Source organism: Acipenser ruthenus, chromosome 2, assembly GCF_902713425.1.
Source record: "Acipenser ruthenus chromosome 2, fAciRut3.2 maternal haplotype, whole genome shotgun sequence".
Classification (NCBI taxonomy): domain Eukaryota; kingdom Metazoa; phylum Chordata; class Actinopteri; order Acipenseriformes; family Acipenseridae; genus Acipenser; species Acipenser ruthenus.
This window is the reverse complement of record NC_081190.1, coordinates 84,414,705-84,428,266: the sequence shown is the minus strand read 5'-3', so window position 1 is coordinate 84,428,266 and position 13,562 is coordinate 84,414,705. Positions and strand designations below refer to the sequence as shown.

The window sequence follows — 13,562 nt, the reverse complement described above, 5'->3', positions numbered from 1 at the left end:
AAAATTCAAAAAATCTGTTTTAACTATGTGATATGGACACCAACTTTGTTTACCTGTTTTACTTCTATATTGGGAATAACGCTGATGTGGATGATGGATATCCTGGGATTACCCCCCAAAACACGTGGTTGATGAAATCCAGTAGGATTCCCACAGGTTGTAAAATGATTCAATCAACCCCCAAGTCATTTATTACATTTTTCCAACTGACATTTAAGCTAAATTCAGTTCTGCAGTGGAAAGCTAACTGCCAGTTGTGTACGGGTTCCTCATTCCAGAAAAACACTAAAATGTCATTTGAAGCTGCTTACTTTTCAAGGAATCACTTTAAAATGGAACTCGTTCACTGGCGCACAGATTTTCCTTTAAGGACATAAAAACTGATTACAGACACACGTTGGAATGCTAGATCAAAATAGGTTGTTACAGCAGCTGCAGAGAAATAAATAAGAAATTAAGTAGTTGTGAAGAAATTAAAAAAGAAGGAAAACTAAGGATGTTGTTGAAAATATGTAAAATAAAAATAATAATAACAACTACATATTTATGAAGAATTAAAAAAAAAAAAAGTTTTATCCTGTTGTGACCCAAAAAGATGCTCCTTGGATTTAATTCCCCTCTCAAATATTGATAACTGAGATTCAAAGAAATCATCTCTTACTTTTTAGGAAATATACCAATGGAAAAAAAAAGTACATTATAATGTACACTGGATCGCAAGAGGATATAAAAAGGTACATGCATCAGTAACCCACAAATAAAACCTCAACAGAAATGGATAAAGGAGTCCTTTAATAGTACTGTGAAGAAGCTTACAGAAAGTGAACCATGGAAAGAAACGTGAAAGAAAAAATAAAGAGGAGAAAGGCAGCAGTATCACCAATGTGGTATTATTCTTCATTAGGTTTTCTCAAAATTGAAACTGGCCTTCTCTCACAACAGTTAAAGTAATGTTACATTTTTTTGGGTTATTTTTAAGAGCAGCCACTGTTTTAGGTGATACTGTTGTCTTTATCCTGCTGGTGTTTTAAATCAAATGAGAAAATGCAAGGTGAAATACAAAAAGGAAGGAAAGCGTTGAAGAAGCTCATACATACAGGTGTGAACGTCCTTTTTATTCTTGTGAGATTCAACATTGAAAATGTGCAGGCCATAGCTAGGGTGGCATTAGAACGTGATCCCCATCACAATCCAAGCATCCGACAAAACACAGAACCAAAATCAATACACATTATAGGTTCAATTTGGGGATGTCACACAACACAACAGCCAGAAAAAAATTCAAAGTAAAAACACACTGCCCAAATTTGTGTAGGGTATTTTGATTCAACTAAAGAAACATGTTCAACATCTATCTGGATGAGACACATCCAAGAATATTAGCTTCCACCCCCCCACCCCCACTAGTTATGGCCCTGACACACATTTATTGAAAACTAAGACATAACTCTTGTGCTTCACATTCTTATGAAATAGGCATAAACTGTCTGGTGAGCAAAATTTAATTGTTAACATTTACTCTTACATACTGAGTCAACTAATTTAAAATAGTATTTCAGTCTCTGATTTTGCCCTGCTTACAAAAATAAAATAAAAAGCACAGAACTGCCTTTTCTGAAAGGCACTGCGGCAGATTTCTTTAAGTCACTTACCCTGATAATATTTCAGTAGGCAAACATTTACTTTCTCAATGTCCTTCTTCCAGCTACATCTTACATTCCAACATTTCCAAAGCACTTTCTCTATGTGACTACTGCTACTAAATCAGAACAGATTCACAGCTCCAATAAACATTACAGAGTCAATACTCATACATATACGCTTGGCTGTTGACACAACATAGTCTGCAACATAGTGCATTAACCTACCGTAAAGACTGTGGAGGACAAAAATGTGTAAAGTGATATTTTAAGGCAGTTACATATTGATATTATATTTGTTTTTTTCTATTTTGAAGAATAAAAGAGTTTTGTTTAAAAGCAAGACCCGCTTTGAAAAGCTCTTATTTCTTTACCCATTGGACTAGTAGCTAGCAAACATAGACCCTTGGATACTATACTTACTACAGGGACTGCTAAAAAATAATCTAAAAAGATCAATATTTATGACATGGATCAAATAATGTGCAGTTTGTAATAAACAAAATGCTATACTATTTCAAAGTACCATATTTCTTTGAATTTAAGACGCCCTTGAATTTAAGACGCAGCCCAAATTTCCCACCCTCAACTCCAGGAAAAAATAAAAAATCAAATAAAAGATGCATTTAAACATATAAGAAATCGACGTACAGAGGCAGTTTGCAGCCGCCTGCTATCACACATAGCAGCTGTGATTATTCACACATGTTTTTCTCCCTTTTTGTGAACTGTGGCATTGCTTGGCAAGTAGAAATATACGGGGGTCTGATTAGAACTGAGCCTAATAACGAAATGCCGAAATTGTAAACACTTCTCTTGGAATTCCTCAGGAAGCGAATGACGCTTTCTGATAGGGAGGACCCTGTCACTGGTTCAGCTGCGCTGCTACTGTGGTAAACAGGAAGGCTTGCACGGAGCTGAGCTGATCGGGAGGTCCTGATTGGCTGGGGGGCGTGCCCGCCTGTTTAAGAACGCAGCATCTGCACCATGGCCATAGCAACACAGGCGGGCGCTGAGCGAAAGCTTGCTTTGTTTACATCGAGGAGCGTCCACTAAACAGAATAATTACTACGGAACCCTTCAACTGCCAGTCAGTCATGTTGCTCTTTGTGTACTCAGGCTGTCACATCTTTTGATGGCGATTTTAATACACACATCACTATACTGTACTCAAATTTAAGACACAGGCCAGTTTTGAGAAGAAAAAATTAGTTTAAAACGTGCATCTTAAATTCCAAGGAATACGGTATATGTTTTGTAATCACATTTTTTAGATCAACATTAGCATATAGTGAGCTGCCAGTCAAACATACATTTACAGGTCATTCTATAGTAAATGCCATCAAAAAGTTGAAGCCGATGACCTGTTTTTACTGTCAAATGGTCTGATTGAATATAAATATTTTTTGCTGATTACGAAATAAAATGAATGCTAAAATGGTATTCTTTTACTGTAGAATTATATCTCACATGTATTGAGGGCTTTACGATAATTTAAGGAAACTATTTATCTAAAACATTAATGCACCCTCAGTACTCCAGGCCTGTAGTCAACTCTACCATGACTCTCCACCATAAGGTGTACTGTGCTGCTGCAGCCACTTTATCCCCTGATCTTTCAAGCATAGCGGAAATTGCCTTTCAGCAAAACCAATTACTCATCCACAACTGCTGGTTTCCACACCTGGGCTGCTACTCCAGATTTCTTGGCTGAGAACTTGGGCCTGGGAGCCCTAAGCATAGCAGCCCCTAATGATGACGACTCTTGTTTGGTATACAGCGGATAGCTTGGCGTTGCATAGGCGTTAGCAGGAAGCTGGAAGGAACCATCTTGCACAGCTGGCGACAATGGAGATAACCCATAGGATGGTCCTCTGCACACCTGGGGCTGTTGGTGTGGGGCGGAATACGCAGCGTTCATCTGTCCAGCTGACTTCACAGGGGGCAGGGGTTCGTACATGATGGGCTGTTTTGAAGAGGCAGGGGCAGCTTTGGGCAGAGGGGCTTTGGCATCAGTGGGTGGGCCATAGGTGAAGAGAGAGGAGTTGAGCTGATAAGGTTGGTGTTTCATGACATCCAAAGCATGGAGGACTTTGGTGGGTTTTTTCCCTTTGGTTTTGGTCTTCCCTGTAGGGCCAGACTGGGGCTGGTTCTTGATTGCCCCTGGGGGGTAGGCGGGAGAATGGATGGGGTTGTAGGACAACGGAGGAGGGGCTCTGATGTTGGGTGAGTATTTCCATGAGCAAGGTAGGGATGGGGTTGGTGATTGGGATCTAGGTTTGTTGGCCTGCACGGTTGAGGAGTCGACCACAAACTTCTCCATACGAGACTGCCTCTTTGCAAACAGCTCTGCACCTCTACCCTTCAAGGCTGGCATCTCATAGGCTTGGCCCACTCCACCAGTTGGAGCGACATTACCAACTAGAGTGGTTGGTGGTGTTTTAGAGGAATATGAATGAGCCAAGGGCACTGACTGGGGAGTGTGAGGAGCCACCACAGTCTTCACAGTGGTTTGAGGCTGGCTCCACATATTGACTGGTTGCTGTGGTGGCAGGACTTGAATAGAAGCAGAAGCAGAAGCAGGAGCAGGAGCAGGAGCAGGAGCAGGTACTGCATTTTGGATAGGAAAGGATGGAGCTTGGTTGGATACATCTGGTTGAGGAGACCAAGGGGGCGATGCTGGGTTGATAGATGGCTTGGGAGCTACAGGAGGAGGCGTCTTTTGCTTGACGGTGGAGGACTGCTGAAAATTGCAAGCCTCAGCACCTAGACTGAGGTAGTCTTCCTCTGGGCCTGACTCAAAGCCTGCCAATGGGGCCCGCTTGTCCCCTTTGTTAAGAAGGAACAGGAGCTCAGGGTTAGGTGACACCTTGGGTGGCTCTATGAAGGTAAACATGGGCTTTGTAGTGTTCCTTTTTCGTGTCTCCTGCAAAATCCCGGACCTGATTGCTGGAACTGAGATCCGTTCATCTCGGGATGCAATCTGCTCCCCAGAACCTGTTGGTGACCACACGTGCGAGTGAGTATTGACAGGCACAGGAGGTATTACGACCTTGTACTTGTTCTCTGTTTGAGAGCTAAGAGAAGAGTAGTGTGGGGCAGGGTGATCTGACACTGGGCTGGTCACACTTCTAGTAGGTGAAAACGGTGCTGGCACTCTGTTCTGCACGCCGGTGAATGGCCTGGCTGTTCTGTTGATAACATTAGACTTCTGGTATTCAGTTGTCTGGTAAGCAGAACTGTGATGAACCATCTCAGACCTCCCACTGACTCCATTTACATTGGGCCCTCCAGGAGGGTGGCCATGATTCAGCTGCTGTTGCTGCAGCTTCATCTGCTGATTGACATCAATGTAACCCTGGCTCATGTCGCTTTTGGTTTGTATTGAGGACTGTGAGTAAGAGCTCTCTTGCATCTGGTAAGAAGTGCTTTGGGTGACCTCTGAACTCTGTTGTGTATCAGCATCCCTGTGGTCCTCCACTGGTATCCCCATTCTTCGCATCTCTTCCTGTTCAGCCGTGATCTGGTCCACCATCTGCCTCCTCTTGGCGAACATCAGGGCCCCTTTGCCCTTGGTCTCAGGTAGACGTTGCATCTCTTCCTCGTCGTTAAGTTTCTTCTCTATTTCCAGCAATCCTGTATCCCAATCAAAAGTCACAATGCGGGCTCGGCCGTTGGTATCTGTGAAAAAATCCTCGTCAAGCTCTGATTCACTGGTGGCCAGTAAAGTGACCTCAATGGCTTTGTCGTAGCCTTCCTCACCCTCCTCTGGCTCACTCTCTCCGGTGCCGTAGCTGACAAGTGTATACTTCTTGGCCCTCTGCTGGTGCTTCTTGAACATCAACACCCCCTTGTTGCTGGAATTCGGAGCTGCAGTCAGCAGCAAGGCAATGCGCTTACATTTAGATTTGGCCTCCTTCACCTGCTTCTCTGACAGGCTCTCACTGCGCCTGAGCCCTGTAAGAAGGGACACAGAGAGAGAGACAGAGAGAGAGAAAGAGAGACACAGAGACAGAGAGACAGAGAGAGAGAGAGCATTAGATTCAGAGCTATGAGCACAGTTAACAGTTCCCAGTGACATTATATATATATATATATATATTATATATATATATATATATTATATATATATATATATATATATATATATATATATATATATATAATCGCAGAAAACTACTTTAAATTTAGCTTTAAAATCTAAATGGATTGTATAAATATAATGTTTGAATACATAGTTATTCAACCCATGACAAGACAGCATACCTTACTTATGACTTCATCACCTTTAGGTTTAGGTGTCATGTAGCTCTACATTACGAGTATCATACAATTTCTCATTCTTTTTCTGGGCCTTTCCTTGATGCATAAAGAGTACGGATACTGAAAGTTTGTTAATTTTAATAATGTACAGTATTTTCTGTTTATCATTGACATTATCTAATATATGCACAAATAGGTTAAGATATTCACATACACCATTTTACATCCATCCATAATTACATACATACTGTACATATACCTATATTTAATTGATTTTCAACATAAAAAATATATATTTTAATTAATGTTACGGTGATCACCAGTCTTGCACATTACTTCAGGCAGACCCCTCGCTCATCTATCAGTCATGCTTTTCTGTAGGCACTAATTTTACAATATGATGAAATAAGATGACGGCAACATCTCCAGTTGGTATTAGGCAGCTCTGCAAATTTGCGTCCCAGCCCTCATAAATCACGTGTCACTTTCAGACTTTCTAGCATATTAATAAGTAAAACAAAGCAATGAGACACATTTCAATCCATCTGACAAAAATAATCAGCTATAAAAAAGTACCAAGTCTGCCTGTGAATCTATTGACTATTTATATACATTTTATTTTTAAATTACTTCCTAGGCTATTAACTTTAATCCTCAGAGACAGCTAACACTGCTGCAAGTGATGTATTGCTGTTTAGACAAATGATTAATTAAAAACACTTGCCTATTCACCCTTTGGGAATTCTTTAATTTCCCTGTAACTATAGCTTTTGTAACTCATTCCATTTAAATGAAATAAACTGATTTGCACAACTAAAACACTGGTCAAGTTGTGTATGTGTTTGTGCACATACAAACATACAGTGCTTTTATATACTGGTGCAAACAGTGCAGGCATATACATTTAAAAATAGCCTTGGAATACAAACTAAGTTCACCGCAGGTTAGTTCGTCCTTATCAGCAAGTTCACAGGGCTACATTTGAAGCTGCTGTACCATTGTTTAACAAAACATGCACCTTAAATCGACACATTAACTGACATAATAATAACTGTAAGCTGCAAGCAGTTTTAAAAAAAAACCCTTTCCTTTTTTCATAGGGTTTCAGACTAACCTCAGGATCTAGAAGGCAGGAGAAATGGGGAGTTCTCTTTTCACTGCGGTCAAGACTTGCAGTTTTAAAGGATCAGATAACTAGCCAGGATTACACATGCTGGTGTCTGTCAAACACTTCTGCAAGCATCATCAGCCTGCCGATCGGCTCTCATTTTATTCTTATCCCCTCCAACTCCAAGCAACATAACAGTCACCCTGCACACCCTCTACCAATAAAACCCACAGACTGGGAAACCAGGTGGAAAAGATATTGCTGTGAAATAAACACATTCCATCCTTGTGTCTGTTTCTATCTGCTTTGGCAAATCAATACCTATTCTGGGGCCAAAAAGCAATGGCAAAACAATAAAACTAAAAAATAAATAAATAAATATATATCACCTTACCTTCAGTCTTAACTTTATTGGGATGCAAAATTCTCTAGACTCTCTATTATCTTATTTTTTTTGCAAAGAAGAGTGATGCATACAATGTGGAAATATATATGAATTCTTAAAAATACGAAAAACTGCATGTTCCTTTAAAAAAAAAAATAAATAAATAAATAAATCTCCATAGCCTTTCAAGAAACCAACCAGCTGAAATGAATGGGCTCTGTGTACTTACTGGAGTGCCTTGCCCGGTGCTTGTTAGGTTTGCTGTGATCTTTCCCTGAGTCTGAATCCCTCTCTTCTCCTCCCTGCTCTTCACCCTCTGATGAAAATCCAAAGGAGACAGAAGCAGGAGGTGCTTCAGTGTGCCCTCCTTCCACTTGAGAATCACACCCACTCAGACCAGACTCAGACCTGCAGACCAATACCTCCTCCTCCTGCTGCTGCTGCTGGCCCCGGACGGGGCACTCTAGGGTCACCTCCACTCGGCCAAGCGAGGATGAGGAGCTCACCAATTCGTCTACTCCAAGCACCTGCCTTTTGACCCGAGACAGCCGGATGGACTGGGTCTCAATGGTGCGGACGGGTTCCTGTCTGTTACTCTCTGAGTCGGCTGCTTCAAGGTCTTGGTTGGCCTCCTCTTCTTGATTTCCCCATGAAGCGCTGCTTTTTTCACCCCTCGTAACACTGACAGCAGCTGCCTGGTGGTCTCTCTGTCTGTGATCGGAGAGGGACAACTGGAGCTCCACTACTGCTCCTGGGTAGAATTCTCCCTTCGGTCTGCCTCTGCTAGGAGTTTCTAGGCTGCACCTCTCTCTTGGGTATCCCCTATCTGTTCCATGAAATTTGGGGTTCCTGGTGCCCCCTGACAGGTCTGTGTCACTCTCTGTTTCTCCATAGTAGGCTTCATCTTGAGACTCAGAGATGTAAAGCTCTCTCGGAGTGGGGGCCTTGCCGGATGGCCAGATCTGCAGAGTCGTGCTCTCAAGGCCCACACAGGCACTAGTTTCACCAAAGTATGCCTTCTCAGAGCCAGGATCGGAGAGCTCATGTAATCCAGAAGAAGACCTTAACCAAGAAGAAAGTCATACTTTAAATGGTGAACATATAGGAGGGTGTGTGACAAAACCTTAAAAGTTGTAGATGACTGTTATTTTTTTTTCTTGTAAGCATGGTGTAGTATATTTCATGTTACTATGCAGGTAAAGTATATTGACTAGAATATAGGATCCGTATTTTGTTGCACACTTTTGATAATGATGATCTGAAATACTGAGCAATGAAAGAAGTGTCTGCATAAAATCTAGGAAGGCACATCTAACAAGAAAGTGTAAAAGGTTCATAAGATGCCAAAAGTGCTGTAACTCACACCTGGAAGGACCTGCACAGCTCCTGCAGTTGGGCTGGGTCATGAATCAATTTTTACTGCACCCTTAGGTTTTCTACAAGAGAACATGGCTATACAAACTGTACTCTGTATATATGTTTAGTTATAACAACCAAATATGTCAGTAAATATTGATAAAGGAGTAACGCTTGTGTGTCTGTCTGTAATCTGCTAAGCACCCATTTGGACATATTTTAGAAGCTCTTTAAAGGAAATCAAACTGCCAGCTGCTGCCTTAAAAGAGTAGAAACCTGCAGTTAGAGTGGATGTGACAAGGTAGCAGAAATGGAAATGTTTATATGCACAGTCCTATTGTGCATCTGTCTGGAACCATGCATAGGCTGATTTACTGCTGAAGAACGAATTCAGGTATTGTCTACATATTTTTGCTTAATCATAACAAACTATTTTCTTTGCTTAACAGTTAAACATTTCACCATTGACAAATTATATTTATATTTTCTGAGGGGGGAAAACTAGAATGAAACTAAATAAGGTACAACAAAGAAAAACATCCTCCTCTCACACACATATGCACTCCCAGTCAGCTCTGCTATATGGATGAAATTAATAGTTTCACCTGCTTACAGATCCCAACGTAATTTTTTACTTTTTAATTTACAGGTATTACCCAAAGATGTCTATTACATATATAATTCTAAAATGGGTTGTACGGAAACAGATATCCAGAGATTCCTCATGTGAAATGAGGACGGAACCAGAACCAATTGGGGAGTTACTGGCTCATTTTCTGGATTATCCAAGAATGAGTCGCTCAATACAACAATTAATCAGTTTCATACTTTATTACACATCAAAATCAGCATGCAAATATGAAAAAGGCATTTTATGCACACAATTACCAATATCAAAGACAATAGAGTCTTCATTCCTCTGGTCAAACAAAACAGCTCGATGTACCTTTTTATACCTAATCTGCGGTTACATAATTATTCAACAATTCTTTCTTTTGTAACTTTTTCCAGTATAGCTTGATATCCTTTCAGTCCTTCTAACAAACACTCACAATGCATGCATTTCACACACAAAACCTGCTAATAAGGATATATTTCTACAAGAAGAGTACCAGACATCGACAACCTCCACATATCATACCCAAATAAGGAATGCGTCCTTGTCAGTAAGTTTCCACAAGCTTGTCTTTACATTGAGAACTTACAACATTTGAATAGAAGAATAAGAATACACAGACAAAGCATAGCAACATATAAAATAGAAACACATTATGACATGGGTTTACAACAAACTTCTGAGTTACATGCCAGTGGGTGTCATTGTATGGTAATTAAGGTCACATACTAATGTTTCAGATGTCTCTCGTTAAACGTGCATTGCATTAAAAAGGGTGTTTACGAAAACTTTCAGAGTGAAATTACAGAAATATTCAAATTTTACTCACCTAATCGTGTCAACCTGGGTTTACAGCAGGTGCAACTGGATTGTTCTACTTGTCACCCCTGCTCTTTTTCTATCTCAGAGGATGGTTAAATGTAATTATTTGTTACCTGTTTACCTATAAGATTCCCTTGTAGCACAAAAAAGAGATTTACAGATGTGCTGTGCAAAAGATATGCCAATAGGATATTGCTACTACTATTTCCATTTAAATTTATTTTTTAAAAAGTGCACTATAAAAAAATGTAGTATTTTTTTTTATGGGTAACCATCTCCTCGCTTAGCAGAATCAATACCTGTAGCTTCAGTGTAATATGAATTTCAAGTTAAAGCAAAATATGTCTGGTAAAAGATATAAGATATAAATCCAAATTAATTACATTTTCAAGGAGAGGTTATAACTACTATGATTATAATAAGACAAGTACATTTGGGTTGAAGTACCTTTCAACAGCAGGATTCGATGCTATGATCTTAAAGACCATAAGGCTTCATTGATTAAGCTACATAGAGACTTCAGTGTGATATCACCAACAGTCGGGGGGGGGGGGGGGGGACTCAGAGATCTATCTCACCTATTTAATGCATTTGTAATTCAAATGTACACAACAAAATTTACAGTATAAACAGATTAACCTGTTTTGAGATTATTCAGATAAATCTGTTGTGAAATTCGTGAGAATGTACTTTTGACAATCGTAGAGAAGCACTGATGAAGCTCTGTGCCCTTTTCCCTGGTTGGCATACATTTATTTTTTAATGTTTCATTAGGCCTAGTGTGCGATAAGTATTTCTTAACACAAGATTTGCAGCTGGATTACAGAACATAAGGAAGTGTATGTTCTGTAATCCAGAAGTGTGTCTCAGTAAGATGATGATTCTTAAATTTTCCCTGGAATTTGACACATTTTGACTGATGGAATGATGTCAATCGAACCAAACTGGCACTGAACTATGGGCACCACAGTTGTTGTAAACAATCATTTTAAGCCCCCCCCCCCTCCCTTTTCAGAATCTTTTCTAGTTTTTTTTAGTGCAAGAATTTCCTTTTTAAGTAATGATGAAGTCTGCATAAATGCTGACTATTTATTCAGTTACACAACATTTCTAATATTTCATGTGCAGACCTTCACTGACAGTAAAACAGCAACAACAACAATCTTAGACATATATAGTTTTTTTTAAAATATACAGGTATATAGCTAAAGCCACCCTGAAGAGCTTTACCAAAAAATAAAAATCAATAAAACAGAAAAGGCAATAAATAATAGTAATATCAGTAATAGACACCTTATTTACAATTAAAAGATTGGATATCCCACACATTTACAACCTCCTAACACCCGGCACGCAGTTGCCACCTAGAATAGGAAAAAACCTGCAGCAGCTGGTACACTGTGAACAAGGCCATGGAAAGGTCAGGCAAATTGCAAATTAGCAATCTATCTGCTCATTACAAAATTCCATCTATGTTACTGACACCAGGACCATAAACCATGCAATCTAAATGCAAATGGAACATAAGTTCATAACATGTTATTGCTTGATAAAGACCTGATTCAAGAATTTGAACCCTTCCTCTCTTTCTTGACATTTTTTTTGTTGTACGTACCACTTGACCAAACCCAAATCACCTTCCTTTTTATATAATAGTTTAAGCAGCTATTTCACAATCTACAAAACTCAACTCCCAAGTAGCTGAGTGGGATGTGAAGTCATCAGGACATTTTCTTACATGAGACACTTACAAGGACATTCTCATGCTGCACTGTACATATTCGACTGGTGCAGTATGTAAAAAAACACTTTCATTGTTGAGAACAGAAACTCTCCATGCTTATTTTGTTCTTTAAGGCAATATAGTCAAGGCCTCACTGTGTGGACTTGGGACTGAAGTTTACAAGAGGTTTCTAAATGCATTTCTGCTCAGACTGAAGCAAGGCTTAAACTACACATCAACATGAGAAGCATACATTGCTGCTGAGTGTACTGTCTGCCCATTGTGGATAACTGAAGGACTGTCTCTAGAGTGGCAAACCATGTTCTTCATGTGTTTATTTAACTGAACATCACACAAGGTGACTTCACTGAAATATTAGTCAACTCAGTAGCAACTATAACTTGCAGACATACTATTATTATTATTATTTATTTCTTAGCAGACGCCCTTATCCAGGGCGACTTACAATTGTTACAAGATATTTTTACATACAATTCCCCATTTATACAGTTGGGTTTTTACTGGAGCAATCTAGGTAAAGTACCTTGCTCAAGGGTACAACAGCAGTGTCCCCCACTGGGGATTGAACCCACAACCCTCCAGTCAAGAGTCCAGAGCCCTAACCACTACTCCACACTGCTGCCCTATAAGAGTCTGACTTAAAAATTGTAAAGTGGACAAACAACTAACACAAATTGTCTTATGTTTTGTCATACATTAGTTTAAAGTTATTTATTTACCGTTTCACAAGCAATTGCAGACTGTCAGCCAGGCTTTCAATGATAGATGTGGCTTCAGAGTGTGAGAAGTCTGAACAGGGCTCTCCATTTATTGACACCACCTCGTCTCCTTTGCACAGACCAGCAATGCAAGCCCTGCCTCCTTCTTCAATCTGGCAAAACAAACAAAGGTTCAAAGTCATGTAAAATTCTGAAAATAGGCACCTCCACTTTTTTTTTTTTTAATAACACTATAAAGTAGATAAACTTGCTGTATTTACACATTTGTTGCATTGTTTATTAAATGCATGAAGCAGCATTATATGAGCTTGAGAATAAATACTGCTAATGTACTGTATGATTTCCATAACTTGGTTTTCCCCTCAGTCACAGAAGTGCATTCTAAGCATCAGGAGCTCATGTACTTGTATTTCCATTCCACAATCAAAGATTGAAAATGACAAGGTCGGTAAGGTACAGCATAAACATGCAATAGCCATTCTCTACACAGCCACATCATGATAACACATCTATTCAGCAAAAAATGTTTCAATATTGAGAAAACTAGATCCCCCATACCTAAAGAAATAGCCAAAGAAACAAGATACATATAGGAGCCCTTAGTTCAACTAGACCTTGCTTATTGCAACTAATGTGTATACTTTGCTTTTGCCTTTAAATGAGTGATGGAAGTACAGTACATTGGTCTTAGTTGTGTCTTCTTACACTTTTTGTTGAAGTATCACATCGTTTTATTCATTCAGGCAGTTCAGGTGAATTTAAACCCGGGTGGTCTCCACCCTTTTGGTCCTCAGGTCCTAAGACGTTGGTACAGCTGGAAAAAACAGTAACCCTAACAACACAAGCCTGCTCTGCTCATGAGGCTTCTTTAAACAGAAGAGCAAGGAGTACCTTGCTTTTCCTAACATT

The 13,562-nt window shown here is 39.7% G+C and overlaps 1 protein-coding gene across 2 annotated transcripts in view; it reads right to left on the bottom strand.

Annotated features, from left to right (window-relative positions):
• Positions 1-773: 773 nt before the first annotated feature.
• LOC117409379 (synaptopodin-2) overlaps positions 774-13,562 on the bottom strand; it is a 35,146-nt gene continuing 22,357 nt past the window's right edge. For both annotated transcript variants that reach the window (XM_059002740.1, XM_034015344.3), the window contains exons 2-4: positions 12,654-12,805; positions 7,626-8,458; positions 774-5,597 (exon numbers count right to left, since the gene is read on the bottom strand). In XM_059002740.1, the coding sequence (XP_058858723.1) occupies positions 3,295-5,597; positions 7,626-8,458; positions 12,654-12,805 (3,288 nt within the window). In that variant the 3' untranslated portion in view covers positions 774-3,294. The remainder of the gene's footprint in view (positions 5,598-7,625; positions 8,459-12,653; positions 12,806-13,562) is intronic.